This window comes from Mya arenaria, chromosome 17, assembly GCF_026914265.1.
Source record: "Mya arenaria isolate MELC-2E11 chromosome 17, ASM2691426v1".
NCBI classification, from domain to species: domain Eukaryota; kingdom Metazoa; phylum Mollusca; class Bivalvia; order Myida; family Myidae; genus Mya; species Mya arenaria.
The window spans coordinates 40,826,897-40,848,910 of NC_069138.1; the positions used below are offsets into that span (position 1 = coordinate 40,826,897).

At 37.5% G+C, this 22,014-nt stretch overlaps 3 protein-coding genes across 4 annotated transcripts; all 3 read left to right on the forward strand.

The window, feature by feature from the left end:
• On the forward strand, positions 1-4,125 carry LOC128224540 (uncharacterized). The gene is made up of 9 exons (XM_052934416.1): positions 1-299; positions 598-715; positions 1,012-1,115; positions 1,553-1,694; positions 1,880-1,974; positions 2,229-2,334; positions 2,582-2,666; positions 3,221-3,422; positions 3,723-4,125. Exons 1-9 carry the CDS (start codon positions 153-155, stop codon positions 3,858-3,860), a joined length of 1,137 nt encoding a protein of 378 aa, XP_052790376.1. The 5' UTR covers positions 1-152; the 3' UTR covers positions 3,861-4,125.
• Positions 4,126-5,186: 1,061 nt separating this feature from the next.
• Positions 5,187-9,980, forward strand: LOC128224627 (retinol dehydrogenase 13-like). Its single transcript, XM_052934552.1, has 7 exons — positions 5,187-5,312; positions 6,398-6,538; positions 7,035-7,226; positions 7,673-7,834; positions 8,273-8,389; positions 9,288-9,501; positions 9,679-9,980. The coding sequence occupies exons 1-7, from the start codon at positions 5,228-5,230 to the stop codon at positions 9,776-9,778; spliced, it is 1,011 nt and encodes a 336-aa protein (XP_052790512.1). The 5' UTR covers positions 5,187-5,227; the 3' UTR covers positions 9,779-9,980.
• A 2,230-nt stretch (positions 9,981-12,210) lies between these two features.
• On the forward strand, positions 12,211-19,683 carry LOC128224819 (casein kinase II subunit beta). Of its 2 annotated transcripts, none has more exons than XM_052934884.1 (8): positions 12,211-12,323; positions 12,722-12,805; positions 13,091-13,193; positions 15,142-15,257; positions 15,541-15,616; positions 16,415-16,470; positions 16,933-17,066; positions 18,905-19,683. In XM_052934884.1, the coding sequence occupies exons 2-8, from the start codon at positions 12,734-12,736 to the stop codon at positions 19,011-19,013; spliced, it is 666 nt and encodes a 221-aa protein (XP_052790844.1). In that variant the 5' UTR covers positions 12,211-12,323; positions 12,722-12,733; the 3' UTR covers positions 19,014-19,683. The 2 variants fall into 2 exon arrangements, with proteins under 2 accessions (XP_052790844.1, XP_052790845.1); XM_052934885.1 differs by having other exon boundaries at positions 12,239-12,359.
• The last annotated feature ends 2,331 nt before the right edge of the window (positions 19,684-22,014 follow it).

A 22,014-nucleotide genomic window follows, 5' to 3' on the forward strand; every position in this document is an offset into this window, starting at 1 on the left:
ATACACGTGTATACATACTTTAATACATTAATAAGGTATTACAATACCCGCAGTGTTACCAAAAGCAGTGTCATTTTTGTCACAAAGGACCGAACAGTTCAAATCCTGGAAAAATTCATAAACGTCAGACAAAAACAGATACACATTGAACGATGTCGGTACCCACGGAATGCGAGTACCCAGGATACACTGGTGAACGGCACCCGGAAGTGTTTGACGTCCGGGCCATGCCCGCGCAGCCAGAAGTGCTCAAACCTGGTCAGTTGCCAAGGGAGAAAATAGAGCAGTTCTTCACCAAGGTAGGTGAGATAGTGTACAAGACTGGTGCTAACAAAAACTGTGCTTTATAACATACAATGTTTTGCACTACTGCTTTAAGCCTTCATTAATAACGCCCGGTCGCGACTCACGGTTATGCACTTCAATTAAAAGTTTTCAGAAAGGCAATGCTTAAAAAGTTAAAAGTAATATCCTTTTAATAAGTGTAGGTCGCTTCATTATGAAAAAAAAACTATTTTAAAACATGTTTAAAAAAAATATTTTAAATTATTGTGACTAAACAATGCGCACGTGACATAAACTATCCATGACAACCAGGGGTATCTGGTCGTAGAGGACTACTTCACGCCTGAAGAGCTGGACCCGATGACGCCTGTCCTCAACCAGTTCGTGGACAACGTGGCCAACAGGTTGTACAAGGCCGGCAAGGTCAAAGGTCAGTTGGGGGCCTCAAGGTTGCATTCTTATTTGATTTTCCCGTGAATATCTGGTCTCCGTGCGATGGGGATGTTTGATGAAGTTCAAAATAAGAAAATCCAGTTGTCTTAAGTCCCCTATATTGACCCCCCCCCCCCCATTAATGAGGTAAAAATTTGATATGTGTAAAGCATTGCACGGCTTTAGCGTCAACTATATGTAAGCACAATATCAGTAATCTTAAGTGGCGACAATTCTTTGGAAATGTCAAATCTCCATAATGGATTCTAATATTTTGTTCCATATTTCGGACAGACGTGTACGCGGATCTCGGTTTTCGGGAGCGGTTGTGTAAGCTGGAAGAGGAGTTTCCGGGCGCCAACATACTCTGCTTCAAACAGATGGGCAGCGTCCCACAGGTAAGTGTGGATTTGTTTATTCTTTGTGCACTTGGAGCGACCATTACTATTGTAACTGTCAACACAAGGGGGTGCCGATAATACACAGTCAGACATGTTTGTGCAGCATGGACAATGCGGGGGCTCCGTGCGGTCGACGTATGTGAGCCAGACTAGGTCATCTTGTGTGAGCCAGAGGCCATCGCTTTGTGATCGCCAGAGCCTGCATCCTTCTGTGAGGCGGAGGCGGCCATCTTGTCTGAGTCAGAGGCGGCGGTGTTGTGCGAGTCAGAGGCGGCCGTCTGAGTCAGAGGCGGCAGCCGCCGGCGGGGATGCATACTGTTTATTCTACTACTTAGTATTCTAAAGTATACTTAAGTTATGTTAAGTCAATGAAATGCAAAGATTTGGTTTGATGATAAAAATACGTTTCTGATTACGGATTGTATTCAAATAAGGCACTAAAGGCTATCTGGGCCAACGAGCGTCTGCTGAACCTAATCGAGCAGCTGATTGGTCCGGACATCGCCGGAAATCCGGTCTGGAACCTGCGCACAAAGACACCACGCAACGACGCCACCACCGTCCCCTGGCACCAAGGTACGTCAATTGTGTGCATAGTGAACGCTGCCTCGGTGCTTCTTTTCACTCGAAGACATCTCAAGATATTAACATTTTGAATGGGTTTAGTTAATGTAACGTGTATAGCGTATGTTCAAAGGAATTTCGCAAACTGGAATTTGCTATTTTAGTTTATAATGTGTCAATTGTCTCCCGTGTGTTAGATTGCTCGTACACGGACCTCGAGTCATACCGTTGCCTGGTTCCCACCGCCTGGATTCCATTTGTGGACGCCAACGAGGACAACGGCTGTCTACAGGTACAGTATTTGAATGCATACATGTTCACGGTGAACACATAATGGAAAATACTCTGGAGAAAATAGAACGAGTAAAAAGACTATAAAATACTTGATAATCTCTCAACGGAACATGTCAATTAACTCTTACATCTAACCAATTTTCTGGAATTTGATTATTTCTGTTTTACAGACTATTAACTTTATTACTAATAATAATAAGCTCCTTCATTTACTCAAATAAATGTTTCAAATGAATTTTACATGTTTTTCAGATAATGGAGAGTGGTCACATGAGCGGTCTGGTTGCTAGGCACCAGTGTTGCTGGGGAGGCACGTGGTACAACATGCTTGAAGAACACGAGATGAGAGACACCCTCGGTAAACGGCACATAATAACATATTGTGTTTTTCCTGTACACTCAGTTAGTAATATATTATGGTCAAAGAGAAACAACTCAATTATATATAATTTAGACAGTTTCACGCGTTTAATCCCTAAATAAGTCGGTGCTTATGCGGATTCAAGGCAATCGTAACAACTCGGCCATCTCCGGCAACTTCGAGATACAATTCCTGTTGGATACTGGCCGAGGTATTCCGATTGTGATTCAAGGCTTTCTTTCAGGGATCGACCCGCAGACTCAATTGAGGACGCTGCCGATCAAACGCGGCAGCATGGTACTGTTCAACAACCTCATTCCTCATAGAAGGTACATCCGTATGATGAGGCCGTGCTGTAATATGTTTGCAGTTGCCTGGTCAACATAGGGGCAGTGTGCGTTGTTTTGACACACCCCTTTGACCCCCCCCTACATTTTTTAAATCCAAGACTTATTAATAATGCTGGGGAACTGTTACTTATGATAACTTTTTTGTAAGTTATCATTAGTACCAGTTCCCTCAACATTATTTATATGCCTGGGATTTTTTTTTTTAATTTGGTGGAGGGGCGTGGTCAAACGGTTGTGTCAAAATAACGACCACTGCCCCTGTGGGCCGACACGACTCGATCGTTTAACTCAAACGAATTAAAAACAGTGTGATTATAAACAAAATATGCTCTTATAAGAGCAAAGTCTAGTTTTGAGGATGGCCTGGTCGTGTTAGAATCCTCCGTTTAATATTTCTTATCTTAAATAAAAACCCGTAGAGGGTCCAAAACATATTCTAGACAATCTCTGTAAACTCGTATATTATAATAAGAGATTAATGTAGAACAACAACTGCAGAATTTCTTTGTTTTAATCACTGTTTCTCCCCTAAGTCTGAACAACACCTCGGACCATGTGCGTTGGAGCGTGGATCTCCGGTGGCAGCGGGCCTCCGACCCCGCGGGCTTCTACGGACTCAAGGGCTCCGTCCTGATGAGGTCACATGACAGACCGGATCTCAAGATTGACTGGACAGAGTTTGATGCCGTAAATAGGCACGAATTGCAAGACAAACTGCTTGCAGATGAGATGAAGGTTGGTAAAGCCTTATTTGTTTTCGGCATATGCATTGTTTGATATTTCAATTAAGAGAAATGCGTTATGAATATGAAGCCTTTAAATAACGAATAATTATATTTCACGTGTTAACGTTAATATGCTACCGGTTTTCCCGCCTTTCTGGATTATAAACCGTTGAAATGTTATCACTATCACGAGTTATTGTTTTGTATTTGATCAAATACAAATCGTTCATATGAAGGAGTCCTGAGAAAACAAAACGTTAAACACTCAGTCATACTAGAGAGGAAAACATAAACTCCTTTGTCGTTTCAGTCTGTCCCACAGGACGACCCCGACTTTGACACGCGGGTTCCGGGTCCCTGGATGCGAAAATGGGAGATAACCCATGTCAATAAGCACGTGCTGCAGCACCGGAAAGACGAGTCGGCGGGGGACGAACATGCCATATGATAATAGATCCAAGGGACGAACATGCCATATTTTACATCGTGTCATGCGAAAAACAAGAGATTGCCGATCACAGACAAAACGGTCAAACGACCTTGACATCTAGAAACGTATTCACTGTACAGTGTTATATGTTGAAACCACTGTGTGCATTCGACGGCCAATTTATAATTTATAGGTGAATGTATTCAAATCTATTCAATTATAGAGCATTTGAACCATTTCATATCATTGTGCAGAATAAACCAGAATTCTAATACCAAATACTAGTTTTAAACAAATACTTTCGGAGGACCCACATCCCACGTATAAATGTTGTTGTCGGCTCGGTGGTTGGGTGAACTCAAACATCAAATCCAGTGTCAATCCTGCCGCATTTAACCTTAAAATGCAACCCAAAGTGATCTTCAAAGATGGGGTAGCCGGCCGGGCTTCTTTAGAAAATTAAGAAAACATGGGTTTCATCAGCTTTAATCTATATTATTTGTGCATGTACATATATGTGCACGCTTGCAAGTCTCACAACGGCCCTGTAAAGCAACGTGATGAAGCTCCAGGGTGGGCCAAGCTTATCATCGATCTCTTTATTCGAAATATTTCAATGATGAGTCTGTGTATGCCGTATTTTCGTTTTTTACGATTGATAATGAAAAGGACGTGCATGCGCCTATTGCCTACTGCCTTATTGCTTGACCCAACCCCACACCCTTGCAATGTTAACTAATAGGACTTCATAAACCGGATCTGCAAAACTATATATACCTTCATGTTTGAAGAAGTAAAAAGCCAAGGAGAATAATAAAGACCCCAAAAGGTAGCTGTGTCGATGAATTTTTCATATAACCGAGGGGAGGGAATGAAGAATGGTCAGCCCTGGGTAAATGGGGACCGACCAGCGCATCGTCTTGGTTCGGTTACAATGTGTCGCCATCAAGGGAGGCTCAGAGCGTTGGCTAGATTGGCGTCCCGATAATCATGCTAGTTTTGATTTTATTTTAGGTGGGCTTTTCATAAAGTTCGTAGACAGGCTTTGTTTTTTTAAATATCAATAAAAAAAATATAGTTACGTAATGTTAATCTTTCTTTTCACCTAGAATCACTTATTTCGGATGATTTTAGGAAGAGATTGTGTAGGAACGACCATGTCGTATTCTAGAAAACGTTGCTAAGGAAACTATGAAAAGATAAAAAGCATTGAACGCGTTAACAAATAACTACATAACAAATCCCTGTATCCCGATATCCCACTATCCCAGATATACTCGTATCTGTACTGTATAGTAGTATCCCAGTTTCACCACGTCCTAGTTTTTTTGCTGGGCATATCCAGTTTCAGTTTACATTTTGAAACGTGTAGAAGGAAATGAATTATGGAGCTTTTAATGCTATTTTCTAACTCTGCATTTGTGTTTATGGAAAGTCATCGGATTGCAATCGCGTGCACAATCACAGCAGGTATATCAATTTTATTATCACATTGATTACGCCACTGTATTTTGTTTAATCATTCTAGGCTATTGCATTTATTTAAACAATCAAATATTATAATTAAAATATCGTCGTGTCACTAACAGTTAAACTTCAAGCCAGTCTCTGATAGAACTGTGGCTAAATCATGTATTTTAATGTTATTATTGTTAAAACATACTTAATCATAAACACAACCCTTGATACTAGTTCAAGTGACACCAGTATTCAAAATCAATACATACACATGCATAACAAACATAAATTTTGAGTGATAAACCTTTAACTACTTACTTATTAATGCATTTATTGATAACAAGACTGTAACCGTGTATTTAATAGCTGAACATCTAACAATATTGAATATTAAGAGCGTTGGACTGTTAATCGGACAACCCGGGTTCGATTCCCGGGCGGACCAGGTCACTTCTGTTGTGATTGGTTATGAAATCCTTTTAGGTGTGCGGTGGTTGAACTGTGACTCTGGGACCCTTCAATGTGCTCACGCCGGGACCCGGAGTATAAACTACTAACACCACCAAATATTAAATGATTGGTGAATGTTAAAAGATTAACTGTTATCTACTTTTATCTCATAAGGTAGAAGTACCGTGCTTTCTGCAGCTCTTTTTCAAATTAAACTCGGAATCCTTCGATCATAAAAACCATTTTTTTTCGAAATTTATCCATCCTTTTTTGAATATTAAAACATTTGTATTAATTATGGTATGTCTTATTTGGGAGTAAGAGTGCATCTTTAATACACGTTGTAGTTATTCACTGATCGATCTCATTCCGTTTGTTATTTTTGTAAAAACTAAACCAACAACGCTTCATATACAGTTTATTTTTGACAGTATATAATAATAATAATAATACATGTAATTATAATAATGGTAATAATAATAATAATAATAATAATAATAATAATAATAATAATAATAATAACTACTACTTATAATAATAATAATTATAATTTCACATAATAATTTTATGTTTTGACACTACTCACAATACAACATAGTTCATCGTTACGTATAAAAGTGCATTGTAGTTCAATCTCTCCCCATCAGTATGCGCGTTCTATGCGGTACGGCGTTGGATGCGTGGGGCGCGGTGCCAGAGCAAGGCGAGGTTAGACGGACGGACGGTCCTCATCACGGGCGGCAACACCGGCGTGGGCAAGGAGACGGCACGTGACCTCGCCAGAAGAGGTACACTTGACTGCCTAGAAGTGCAATGAGGGGCGACGTATCTTGAGTGACTTTAGAGAGATATTAAACATGAACTCACTGGTTTTGCTCGTCAATTCAATTCTTAATTGAAACATTTCGCGCTAGTAAATAGCACTATATAATAATAAATCATATAATGCACGCCTTTAAAGATCAAACTAGAGTGCCGGGGCATGGTTCAAACGCCAAGCTTCATCTATTGTTTTTCAGTCGAAAAAGGGGCACAACTCAACATTTCTTTGAGCTACAGTTGTCTCAGGCAGCATGCGTACCGAGTTTAATTTGGATACATTATTTTTGACCAAGTTTTAGCACTGCGACGACGTTGTGACCAAGGTTATTAATGACAACACGTCGATTTTTATTTCGTCGAACATAACTCGCGCTAACAATCATTTAACATGTTGTGTCCTTTTTATCAGCTGCATGAAGAAAAGGACAATTCTGTGCTAATAATGGCTGTTATATTCCGCAGGAGCAAGAATATTGATAGCCGGTCGGGATTTGAAACGGACGAATGCTGCAGCCGACGAAATACGACGAACCACCGGAAATGACAATGTGATTGTTTACAATCTCGACCTGGCGTCACTGAAGTCCGTCCGCGAGTGCGCTAAGGAAGTCCTGGCGAAGGAGGACCGACTTGATATACTCATTAATAATGCAGGTAGGTAACTGTATTTTAGCGTTGTTTCATCATTTTTAACTCGTTTCTTTTTGTTCCTCTACGTAGCCGTTATTGGCGTCGTGCAACTATTTAAGACTGTCATCTCAAAATACATTCACCAAACACGAGTTCTAATTTTCGTAACACCTTAATGATTCTTTCAGTGTAAGGTCCTCTGTATAAAAGCTTAGCACACATGTTTTTGACAGTATCAGTCACACTGCGCACTATATATGCATAACAGTAATTAACATCCAACTGAGTTATGTCCCTTAACTGTACAAACGCTCCAGCGTGCGTCATTGAAGCACTGTTTTGTCGGCAACAGATCTCCATTATATGCGTTTAACTTTAAACTATTAGACTGTACTGTAAATATCCTTTTTATTATGGCATTTTTTTTTTTGAAAGATCGCAATGATAGATGAGCTATTTGTTTTTCCCAGGCGTTATGATTACCCCCATCCACTGGCGTACGGCGGACGGGTTCGAGATGCAGATGGGAACCAACCACCTGGGCCACTTCCTGTTCACCAACCTCCTTCTCGACCTCATCAAGCGGTCCGCCCCTAGCAGAATCATCAACGTCTCATCACTAGGACACAGCTGTACGGGCGAACTTGTGAACAGAGGAGTAGTAGCGAGTTGTCACCTATCCATATGCTGACACATTTGCCTGCACATATACGATAACAAACATTTCTGGGAGTTCTCAAAAATTAAATTAAAACTCCGTCAAACTTATTTTCATAATTTGTCTGATCATGTATACTTTCCTCTCTTTGAGAGAGCGAGAATATGTGGATGTAGTTGCTCTAGTGATATAGGAACACCTAAGATGTCGGGTTTGGATTCTCCGATGGTAATCTGTTACAATGGACACCAGTATTGGAGAATTATTACATAATTCAGATCAAACTCAATCGTGTCATTCAAATCTAAAAGGTTTATTTAGCCAATTAGTTAGAGACTTAATTCTTTATTTGGAATCATTATCCATACTACATTATATCAGATTCATAAACAGACATCTTTCCATTCCACAGACATGGATCTGGACCTCGATGACTTGAACAGCGAGAAGGTGGACACGGTGACCGCCTATGGCCGCTCCAAGCTCGCCAACATACTCTTCACTCGGGAACTGCACAGGAGACTTAAAGGTGACCCACAAAATATTCCCGTTTCTGTACGAAGTTAGCATGATACTTTGATCATTAAAGATAGGAAAATGTTCCCGTTAAAGAGTTGCTCAATAGACATATTGTCGAGAATATCCATTTCGTTAAAAAATAATAAAAATTGCCTATTTTGTATGTGTCAGCAACATCGTCCTTACTAAGTGCGTTCACGTATTTGTGTACCAATGAAAAAAATAGTTTAAATCAAAATTTCGCCTCTTTACATTTCATAGAAGGCTTAGTCGCTGAGTTGAATGTGAATAACGAAATGACTGAAGTTTCGTTTTTAAGATGTCTGAAGTAAATTCAAATGTGAGAAGTTTGAGAGTTTGATGAGAGTCGAACCTTCAGTGCCTAGTAATCCGGTGAGCCGGCGACAGCGTTATCGGGGATTACGTAATTTGCTTTTAAAATGTCTCCCAAAAGCGTGCTGTGGACACTGAAATTGAGGAAAACTCGATTCTCATTGGTTCAGAAATAAGTGCATCCACTAAACATAATAGATGTATGTGTTGCGTTCTACCGTCAACTAGAGGCCGCGCTCGGGCTTTCCCCTCATACGAGGAATAATTTTTTTTCTCTAGAATGTTAAAAATACAAATGAATATAATTTTATCCATGATTCAGTCAATCATATAAATCATTAGCTTGTACAAATTATCACTTCTTAGCGAACTACTTATACGACGTAACAGGATTTGCGTACATTCTGGTTAAGGTCATGATTGATTTAATATTAAAATCTCTGATAGCGGCGTTTTCCGACAGCTTGCATCGAAGGACGATGGTCACAATTGTACCGCTTCAAGCACATTACAGGATCTGGTTGCATACGCAAAGAAGTGTAGTTTACGATCAAACCCTGTCTTTATCCACCCAGGTAGCGGAGTCATCTCAGTGAGCCTGCACCCCGGAGCGGTGGCCACGGAGCTGTACCGCTACACGGGAGACCACCGGCTACCCTTTCGACTCTTGATTACGGTTTTCTGGGCGCTCTACAAGCACATCAACAAGACGCCGGAAGAAGGTGCCCAAACCACGCTCCATTGTGCGCTCGAACCGGAAGTTGAACAGCAGTCTGGAAAGTACTTTAGGTACGGGGTTAAGGATGAGAGTCCTAACCTGATTGGTTTAAACAGCTTTTTATTTTAAACTATGGAGGTCATTTCATAATTGCTACGTAGCTCAACAACTGCGCTCATGCCGTCACATTCTTCCTTGCAATGCAATTCGACCATGCCATTGAATTTGTTTTCTCTGTTTTATTTCAGTGATTGTGCGGTAAAGGAGCCGTCGAGACAAGCCCAGGATGACGTCATGGCGTCCAAACTGTGGACATTGTCCGAGAAACTCGTGGGACTGACCACGTAACCAGGCAATTGGAGAGAGGTCATGGAAAACCAAAATTGCGGACCTGACTTTTTTTCCAAAGTGACGCTCACCTATGGAGTTCCCATATGGTGATTCAGTTCTACACCGAGGCACCATCAATTAGCAGTTAAAACGTTTGAGATTAATACATATGTTATTTGTGTGTGTATTTAATTCATGGTCCAATAAAAAAACAAATGTAGATGTAATTAGTCGGATTAATCGATAATTTTCAGAAAATTTAAAATACTACATTGTGTCATTTCGCATTAAGTTGGTTGTACCACACCGAAATGCTGTCATTTATTTATCATAATGGGTGTTGTCAGTGTTCTTATACACCCGGCATTCCTTCATGTATGTAGTGTTCCTTATGTGAAAGCCGAAGAACTTCGAAAGATATATAACTCCATTAATTTGGTCATCATCCGCTTGTTCAATTGCTATTTCGGCGTCCATGGCTTTCCTAGTCTATTAAAGTGACTTCCCTTATTTGTCTAGGCAAAGATATTTGAGCGGAAAAAAGAGGGAAAGAAAGAGAAAAAAGAAATATATAAAACCCACATTCGGTCATAGAGTACACGGCACAATTTTTCGACTAAACAATAACGGCAAAACCTTGACTTTAAGATGGCGGCAACGATTAATCGATGAGCGCCGAAAATCGGCCTACCAGTACAACTTAGTATCCCGTTTAAACGACTAGGTATCTAGTTAAAACGACTGAGCATCTCATTCAAGGTGGGGGGGGGGCATTTACCCTCGCCATCGGGTTATACCCATTCGGCGAGCATTCTCATTCCAACGACTTGCGTATCTCGTTTAAACGACTAACGTCCGAGAATGTGTAGAAATTGGTTCTTGGAGTGAAGTACCATGAATGCAGTTCTTCCAGTAACGCTGAAATCTGTTTGCCTTTCATAACCTGGACTGCTGCAGAAAGATAGACTAGAGAGAGGTAGAGAAATAAAAAGAAGAAAAAAATATGTTGGTATGCCACTATGCATAATAAATACGCGATAGATTAGAAGGTGCTTCTAAGCCTCTCATATTTAAACAGAGTTTCTTGCTATAAGGCTCTTTCGTTTGTTTATGTATGTATTTTTTATATATGTATATAGGGGTGCTTCCTGAGCTGATTGAACTAGAGACAGATACCTATACCAATAGACCATTTGGCTTCAAGGATATATTTATTTATAGATTGATAGATAAGTTCATTATCAAAAATAGTATAATGAGAATAAATCAGAATATTATATATTTATTTCGCAAATCATGGGTCGATCTTTGCAAAATGAACGAACCTTTCATACTGATACACAGTGGGAAGTCACTGCATTACTTTTTAAGGTTTCTTGGTTTATTTTAACTCATAGTTATATAAGCATAAGAGTTGTAAATAAAACATATCAACAAATAACACGGAACAAATAATATGGAACAAATAACATGAAACAAATAACATAGAATACATAACATGGAACAAATAACATAGAATAAATAACATGAAACAAATCACATGGAACAAATGAACAAATCACATGGAACAAATCACATGGAACAAATCACATGGAACAAAAAATATATTAACTTAATAGTACATGTTCAACAACAAAAACAACAAAAAAATATTATGTTAGTGTATACTTCTATTAACTATGAAAGCTTTATTACTTTAAAGGAAGAACGGAGAAAATTTAAAATTTAAATTAATAAACCCGTGAAATAAATAACTTGTAATGTATGCATTGAGATAGAAAGGTACCAAACTATAACCTGGAACAATTTTATAATTGGACGTAATGTAGGGGAGTTAAATGATACATATGAAACGCGGAGTAAAAACATTTGAAACATATTCAGCAAAATTAATTGATGACACCGTGGCACACACACTCGTACAATCACAAACATATATGCACAACCATAAAGGGCGACTCCAGGATGTGACGTAGGAGGGGCGTACTTTAGGGGCTTGAGCTTTTAAGCCCTCTAAGACTCGAAATGTATTTAACTTTAAGTGTTGGCAGGGCCGGTTTGGCTGATTCCCCATTTTTTACTATTTCTATTCCAAAATGTTGCATGTGGGAATAATTTTGCGCCACTTCCCCTGGATCCGCTAGAGGAATATAAAGCATGCATACACAGGCACAAAAATAATAGGGTAGGTAGGTGGACATAACTATATTTTATTTTGATAACCGGGAGTATGTACCAAACGCCAGGAATTATTATATCAGCTATTGTAGAGCATTTTAATATAAACGGGTGAAATTTTATGTATATTGAAATAAATTTATTTATTATGGTAATTACTTAAATAATCCACTTATCGGTCTGGGTAGTGTAAAAGCAGGTTTTTGAACGCCACGCGTATAAAATTAGTGTACTGTAACCATATCGTGTTTTGTTGCGCTTCTCATATTTATAATTTTACAACGCATGCGCACATAGTTACATTTCCGGTGCTGCAAGGGATATTGTTTTCTCTTTAATTTTAAGCTCAATAGAGGGGAAAAGGACATACAAACATCAGAAATAGGTAGACAGACAAACATTACTTTCAAAAAAGTGGAGAGTATGCATTTTTCCTATTTATTTTGAAGATAAAAATTTGTCCATCTGATCACACGACGTTTCAACATGGTCACTAAATTATTGCACAGTGGCTTCATGATAAAGGCTCATTAAAATCATAATAAATCAGTTCAACTAGCCACAATTATATTTTACACATACTTGAACATGTATATCATCAATATGATACATTGCCTTAAACAGAAAATGAGATTTGACAAAGTTTAAAAGTACTATACTGTAATATGAAAAAAGTGAAGAATGTTTGCCAGCAAATTATTGTTGATACAGTACTGTACTTAAAATTCTATGAAAGTTATTTTCTTATATATTTCCACCTATAATCCCTGTATTCTTTTTCAGAAGTGATTCAAAATGAGCAGTTCCGAGGAAGTGTCGTGGATCTCCTGGTTCTGTGGTCTCCGTGGGAATGAGTTCTTCTGTGAGGTAAACTATGGTTTCTATCTGTTTATCACAGTTAAAGAAAGTAATTTTTAATTATTAGTGTGAAAGTCAGAACAGCTACTTAAGGTATTCATAAATCAATTGTCAATTGAATTCTTGCAATAATTACTTAGTTATTTAATATTTTGGAAAACCACTGAGTTAAACATCTTATTGATGTAAAGCATTGTATAATCAGTAGCAGGATGATAAATTATCCCGTGATTCAGTGTCAGTCTTGTGGACTTGTCGTGCTAATTTTGACTACTGTTTTTGTGTTGTTTTCAGGTAGATGAAGATTACATTCAGGACAAGTTCAATCTCACTGGCCTCAATGAACAGGTGCCCCATTACCGACAGGCCTTGGACATGATCCTTGACCTTGAGCCAGGTGGGTCCTTTAAGTGACCAAATTCCATGTACTTAGCAATACCTGTTAGACAAATTGTCATTTATGATTGAGTCTTCAAATGTTTGACATCTTTTTTTTTAAATGTATTTTTTCTTTTTCACATAATAAAATCTTTGAGTATTATTGACATGAAGCAGATATATATTGAATGACTGAGCAGTGAAATGATAGCAAAGTTTTATTTGTGTTATAAAATAGTTTATTATTCACAAGTATTTATAAGATTTACATTTTATTTCTTTTGGTTTAAAATAATATTTTCTGAATTCTGATTGTTTTTTCCATCTGTTGACACATTTGTAGCCCAAAAATTCACTCTTATTTTCATTTGATTTTTGTTGTGTCTTCACTTAGTCCAAAACTTATTATTTATGGCTTAAATTCATCAGGGTTTCTGCCAGGCCTTTGTCTTGTTGGGCCAGACATGCCTTCTGCTGGCAGGGCTAATTACTGGCCTGTGTTAATTACACAGACATGCTTTTATCCCCACCACGAAGAACCTTATCAAAACTCTCATCTACATTGTCAAATAACAGCTTTGCTCCTAACACCTCCTATAATTGCCCGATTATTACGATCACAACCTGACATGACTTTAAAGATCTTGGAGGAAATCCTGATACATACTTAGAAAAGGTCATGGCAAAAGATTTTAAGTCAGGTGTTATATACAATTTTGTTACAAGGTAGTAATTCAGTAATATTTATAAAGCCTTCATTTGAACTTTGAGGGTACTATAGTTTTAGAAACTTTTTTTCTACAATTCATTTTAAATCTTCTTTAGTGAATATGTGTCCTTCACATATGAGTAAGGGGAAGTAAGCCATGGCCTTTCTGGGTGAAATTAGTGTTTATGTTTTATTGATCATCTTTTTTGAGGTTTATACTCAATTGTTTGTTTGTAAATATTGGTTGATTTATATTGATTAAGTTGATTTATTTTAACTATTTAAAGATTGATTACCCACTTTATTTATATTTCACATGAAGCAGTTGTTTAAATAGAATATCTTTGAATAGGAGTAGCAAATAGTAAAAGTAGGTAATTCTAATCTTGCAGTTACTGTTTTCAGTTTTTATGTTGGTCACATATTCTTCTGTATAACAAAAACCTGCTATCCCAACCCATTTTGTTTTATGCACAATGTATTTAGCTTGTATTTATGTTGCTATTCTTTTTTGTTGCTATTCTTTTTATAACTGCTGCTACCGCTGCTAGACAAAATGTCAATGTTTTGTGTTAACAGTTCATTGCATGTATTTGTTTTGGCATAAAAAACATACCTTGGTTTAGGGCAATGGTCTTGCATAGCTTTTCGGTATGTTGTGTATGTAATAATTCATAAGTTTTATGTTTTTAACTACCGGGGTACTTAAATTTGGAAAATCAGATTTTTTTATCTATGGTCGAATTAAACCTTTGGGGGTTTTGACAGGTAGAGTTTGACTTGCCCTAAACACGGGTTTTATTTTCAGGCCTTATTAAATATTTATCTTCATTTTGACATCATTATTGAATTCATGCGGACATTGATGTAATGTTTAATTCAAATATAAACAATTATAATTGATCTTAGTAATACATTGAAATTAATCATATGTTGTGAATTATGTTTTTATATGTATATGGTTATTTATTGATTTAAGTTTGTATTCATTATTGTGGCATGACAATTTCTCAATATGTATGATGATCATTTGGTGTTGTTTACTACTTGTTCTTTACATTAATTTCAGTAAGTAGTGACATTCATGACCAATGTGGATATATTCATGTGCACAAGTTGATTCTACAGTTGATCATTTTTATAAATCTTTCTGTAGTCTGGTTCCAATAAGGCGATTAAAAATAAGAAGCACATGACTCAATGCACCATATCTCAATTTATGCAGCAACAGCCATTAACAATGTATCGGTATATTTAGATGATGAACTGGAGGAGAACCCAAACCAGAGTGACCTGATTGAGCAGGCAGCCGAGATGTTGTACGGTCTTATACATGCCCGCTATATCATGACCAACAGGGGCATTGCACAGATGGTAAGTGACACTTAGTAAGACATTTATGTTAGCAGGGTCAGATGCAGGAACTGACGTTAGAAAGAGCATAGGGGCACAACCTATTGATATTTGCCACTTCCTCAGAACCAATATTTAAATTGTTTAAAATGTTGGCAGGGGATGGTATGGAGGTACTCCCCAAAGTATTTTTTACGATTTCTAAAATGGTGCAACTTTGAGCGTATGATAATGTTATTACTTCTCCCAAATTGACCCCTCGTCCTAGAATCTGCTAGTGGTTATTTGTATCTCTTGTTTGCAGATTGAGAAGTGGCAGCAGGGAGACTTTGGATACTGTCCTCGAGTATACTGTGAAAATCAACCCATGCTTCCTATAGGTGGGATATATACCTGATACAGATAATGAAAGAAATAGAAACAAAGTCATAAATTAACACATCTTGTTAAATGGAGTAATTCTTATTTTCGATAATTTTTAAAAAATGAAACCAAATATATTGTAAACAGTAAGTTTAAGTGGAAATGACTTTTCATCTACACATTGTATGTTGGCTTAGTGGGAGCAGTTTATAATACCTATTCCAGAGATTAAATGATAAATGGTTGAGTATTTTTGGCCTCGGAATTTGGCAATTATCATTTTATAGCAGGTAACAGTTGTCAGTGACAAAATATTTGTATTCTAAATTCTTTTAATGATGAATCTAGGCAATGGCTTTTTATTTTTTTTGTAAACCAAAACAATAATTTTTTTAAAGTTCTCACAGAAACCCATTGGACTACTCATGTGTGCATAATGATCTGGAATGTCATTCTATTATATATTTATGGTCCAGAAAGCAAACAATTTTTCAATTTATTATCCGAACATTTGAGAAAAAGTCTAACCTGTCAAAGTGTATATACAATGCAAACATCTTAAGAAACTATTTTTTTTTTCCATTTGTTATCCTTAATGTTTTCTGTGCAAACAATTTGTTAATTTAAACATTAATTGAACACAAACAATATCAGTTATACTTTACTTTAAATTATAAACCAACATTTCGGCGCCAAGCGCCTTCTTCAGGGTTATAATAAGTACAACTACCCTTTTTTTTTTTTAATGAACATAAAGTATGATATTTGTGAGATTTTCACTCACTTATTAAAGCCAGGAATGTTTCTTTGTGCAGGTTTATCTGATGTTCCCGGTGAGGCAATGGTGAAGTTGTATTGTCCTAAATGCCAGGTAAGGGGTTGCTGTGTGATCTTGCAGTGCAGTGATAAAGAAGTGAAAAAACAGATTAAATTATATTAAGTAATAGTAAGATGACATGAAGTATATTCTTAATAAATAAGAATGTGCGGAGTGAGTGTAGCGAAATCAAAATCTGATGCAGGGAGTGTGTACCGTCTGAGTTGCATTAGGCCGACCTTTTAACACAGGTCTGTGAAAGGCGAAAATCTTAATGATCAAGTCTAGAACTAAATGATTGCCTATTTTCAATTCCATTGGCTTAAAATGAAGATTGTGCTGTGTGTCATTGTTAGAGGGGATTTTTGCCACTGTCATTGAACAAGTTTTAATCTTCATCCTTAAAATTAATCAGCGTAGTAACTACTGAAGTCAATTGTGTATTTAAATCAAATTGACTGGTATTGTAAATGTTTTATATTTACCAAATATATAAATGAACTTGATGCAATGCAGGATGTGTACACGCCCAAGTCATCACGACACCACCATACAGATGGAGCATATTTTGGTACGGGCTTCCCCCATATGTTGTTTATGGTGCACCCAGAGTACCGCCCAAAACGCCCAGCAAACCAGTTTGTACCAAGGTATGTTTTTGTTAGAAAAGTGCTTCTAAATGGCATCAGAGATTCGAGTTTTATATTGATAATAATTTAAGAGCTGTCAGATGTAACTTGAAGCTGTCAGGCTTATTACTGAGGAATACTTTTTATCTTCTGTTTAGTTGGAAAAAAAACCTGCTTTGAATCAAAAATCTTAACATTATGATATTCTCATGAATATTTACAGATTATAAAATATGTTTGACGGACATAACAAGTCTTTAATGATGTTGCTTCATCTGAAAATGAAAAAAGATATATTTCTTTATCAACTTAGAAGATGCACCTAGCAATTGAATGCTTTAAAAACAAACATTTTTTTATGGCTTACCCAAAGCAGAGGACAAATGCTAGTGTTCTTGTTAACAGTATCGTAATGATACCATGGGTGAAAGTTTTCCGGACTGCTCCGGAAGTTCTGGATTTTTGATGTCCTCAGGGATCTGTTAATCTTAATCCAGATATTATACACCAACACCACTGGATAGTTTACACTTTATTCAGACTTCACAATAAGTAGTCACGCAGATATATTTCACACTGATGTAGCTTAGCAAGTTCATGATGTCATGACATGACAATGACGTCACCTAATGTTGTTTCTAAAGGAAGAGTATTCTAACTTAAAACAGAGTTGTAGAACATGAAATTAACATTCATTATATTTTCTTTTCTTTTCTTCTTTCTGATTTGTATCTATTTAATTATCAGAAATAAATATTTTAGAAATAATTCAAATTTAAATTAATATGATAAAATGAATATTAACAGGATCACTTTTCCAAATCGTGTAAATCCGTTCAGAGGGGGGTAGGGGGTATAGGCCTACCTCAACCCTGACTTTCAAATTGTTGTAACGATTCGTCATTGCAAGGTGCTCCCTTACGGGTTTTTACGAAGATAGCCCGGAGCGCGTAACGGCTACAGCCGTAAATAGACTAGCTGGGTTCGACTGTTTCCGCCAATAAGTTCCGAACGGGAAAGCCAATCAGGAATGTTCGCGATCATCAAGACATTGCAGACGCTTTTTAAACAACTAGGTAGCGGTGAATTACGATATAATACAACAAATCTGATTTGCTCGCTGTACACTGTAGTCCAATAAAATAGCTGGTCTTTTGGCGGTTAGGTGATATTTAAAAAAACAACAACAATATTCTTGTGATAAAAGATTGTTGCAAAAAATATTGAAAATGAAGTTTCTCCCACAGCGTACAACACTAAGGACTTAGAAAGTAAACAAACTAACAAATGGAGATGGGCATGGCTATCTGAATGTAACACTAATGGTGAGAAATGGGTGATTTGGTTAAAAAAACCCAGACATTGCGGGATCTGCATATTGTGAATGTTGTGCTAAACTGTTGAAGTATGGCGGGGGTGGTAAAAAAGACATCAAGAAACACGCGGAAGACCCAACCCATTTCTAATCTACATCAAAGAGTATGTTTAGGGTATATCCATGAACAAGAGCTGTTTACAGAAAATCATGCATTTTCTGCATGATAATAAGTCAGTTTCTTTGGCAATCATATAATCCTGGAAAAGCGCTGTACAAGCACTCAAAACCACTAATTCCCAGGAACTTCTGGGGGGGGCTTTGCCCCTCCCTGGGCCCCCTACCAGGGCTTTGCCCTGGACCCACTGGGGTCCAGGCGGCCCCCAGCTAAATTTTCAGTATTCTGAAGATTTCCAACTTTCACCCATGTGATACAATTCCTATATATGTGTAGGATTGGTTTTGCAAATTGCTTGATATCGGTAAAAATTTGTCAAGTACTTATATAAATCATATAATACTTATTTATTTCTCCTAATTTCAGACTGTACGGATTCAAGATCCACCCCCTAGCTTATCAGCTGCAGTTCCAGGCTGCTGCCAACTTCAAGATGCCCATGAGGGGAATCGGCCATAACAACAGTAAACGATGAACTAAGGCATCCAGTCAGATACTGTTTTAGGCTTAGGATAGATGGAGATGCTGGAGATGCAACGGGTGTATTGGAAGTACATGTATTATACTTAAAGATTGAGATTTGTTAAATCCTTTTTTTATTTTTTTAGAACTGTTGAAAATGCGATTGCAGATACTTGACATGATTAATGCATACACGTGAAGCGTGTTTAAATTTTTAGTTATTGATAATTTTAATAGTTTTTCAAAGTAAGCACATTCAGTTTTGTGATTTTTGTTGCACATAAAGAAGTGTTGTACAATTCAAAATTGCATTGTCAAAAATATTGTAAATACAGATTATGGTGTATTGACATAGAAATGAATAAACATTGACAACATTTTATCCGTTAGCCTGTTCAGCACAGCCAGAGGGCGCTAACATAAAGGGACTGAGTGCAGCACCCTCCTTTCATTCTCAAATTAGCTAGCACCAGCAAAACTGGTGGAAATGTACCAGTGCTCGGATTTCTATCTGTATTAATAGTATTTTGACCTCTATCATTGGAGTGATGCTTTTTCTTAGTCATAATTTTCCCAAACATGTGCTGTATTAAGTCAAAATTGTGTTGTTAAGGATAATCATTGTAAGAATTTCATTGTCTGACTTATTTATGTGATATTTATGAATAAATGGTCTTTTGTAAGTACTGTTGTGCATTCTTACATTAATATAATGCATCAAATGCCTGCTGTCATGGATGAGAAATCAGTTGTTCATATGCTTACATTTCCGTCAGGGTAAAAAAGGCCGTCCCTCTGCATCGTGCATTTTCAAAGTTTTCTGTATACACGGTGGTATCAAGCCCCATCCCAAGCAACTATGTTTATACCCCCCAAAACAAAGTTTGGGGGGGGGTATACTGGAATCGGGTTGTCCGTCTGTCTGTCTGTCCGTCTGTCCGTCCGTTTTTTTTTGTCCGGGATTCATCTTTGTCGTTATTGAACAAATCTTTTTCAAACTTTCAGATATTAATGGCCATGATGTAAACTTGCGCCTCTGTGAAATTGGTACGGGTCACATGACCCTGACCAGAGTTATCTCCCCTTGATGTGTTAAAGTAGGCAAAATAAGCCCTGTCCGGGATTCATCTTTGTTATTATTCAACAAATCTTTATCAAACTTTCAGAAATTAATGGCCATGTTGTAAACTTTCGCCTCTGTGAATTTGGTACAGGTCACATGACCCTGACTGGAGTTATCTCCCCTTGATGTGTTAAAGTAGGCAAAATAAGCCCTGTCCGGGATTCATCTTTGTTATTATTCAACAAATCTTTATCAAACTTTCAGAAATTAATGGCCATGTTGTAAACTTTCGCCTCTGTGAATTTGGTACAGGTCACATGACCCTGACTGGAGTTATCTCCCCTTGTAGGCAAAATTAGCTTTGTCCGGCCTAACTCCAGGGCAAACAACCTAGACATGGAGGGGTGGGGGGTATTCGTTAGCCTATGGCTTACAGTTCTAGTTTTTTATGTGTCAACATGGGGTAAAGGAATTTTACAGAGGGTCACTTTTGAAACATGACTGTGAAATTAATTTGAAATCTGGCCAACAGTTTCTAAAGAGAAGCTTTTCAAAGTTTTCCATGTAGACATATAGTGAAAACTAGCCCTGCCTCCTGGTGGCCATGTCTAATTTTTATGAAACAACATTGGGTGAAGGAATTTAGGGTCCCCCAAGACACATTTTTATGAAATTATTTGGAAATCGAGCCAGCAGTTTCTTAGAGATTTTCAAAGTTTTTGCTTCGGTTGCCATTGCAACCAGTGTTCTGCATGGAACCTATTTTATTTAAGGAATCTGGAAGAGGACCACCCCAAAAACTGTTAAACATTCATGTGAAGTTTGAAATTATCCAAGTGGTTTAGGAAAATGTTGATGATGGATGGACAACGTACACTTACCCTATCACAATATCTCACTGAAGCACTGAGCGCTTTGTGCTCAGGGGAGCTAAAATATAAGTTTGAATGAATAAAAAGTTTAAAGTTTACCTTTGGAATATATAGGTCACACAGCAAGCAGCATTCCACCAGTTTCATGATTTTAGGTAAAACATTTTGTCAGTTATGAAAAGGAATTAACCACAGGACATTGACATTTATCCTACTGACCCCAAAACAGCATCGGGTGGTTACTGATTTTAACCTAGTCATCCAGTCAGCTACTGGTCAAAGGTAACCTACCAGTAACGATTCATGGTCTGGGGTATTGGTTTGTGAGCAAACATATTACAAGTTTTCCGTATAACAATAACTTTGAGTTTGACCTTTATGGTTCACTCCACACATCACTTGTCATCGACTGGGCATAAATACCAAGCTTCATAAGCATCAGACAATACATGGTCAAATTATTGAGTGGACAAGACTTTTGGCACTTTATGTGACCTTGACCTTGGAGGTTGAGCTTTTCTCAGCTTTTTGCACCCCAGAGAATGCTGACCTTGACCTTATAACCTCAAACACATTCACCTTTTGATCAAGGACTACTAACTGGTGAAGCTACATGGTTTATTTATGTTAAAGCTTGCCAGGCAAAGCGTATTTGCCCTGACCTTTACAGGGCTCATCCTAGACAGAAATTTTAGGGAGAAGTGAGAACGGGGGAGTGTGCGGGAGGGGGTTTCCCCCGCTTGCAGGTCGGAAAATTTTGAGATTTTAAATGTCAAATGGTGGGTTCTGGTGTGCCCTGGACAACTTTTCTATGCAATTAAATAGGTGTTTAAATTGTTATAAAATAGTCATACTGGTTTTTAGTTGGAATTAATTTGTTGTATATATCTTTTAAAAAAAGAGTCAAGTTTCAAACATTTTATTACATGCAAACCTACCATAAATATATATCTGAATTTAAATACATGATAAATAAATAAAATAAGCTAATAAATACAAACAAAACTAGCTGAAATCAAACAACATGACATCAATTGTAAAAAACAAAAAAGTAGTCAATATATTATCACATCCTAGTT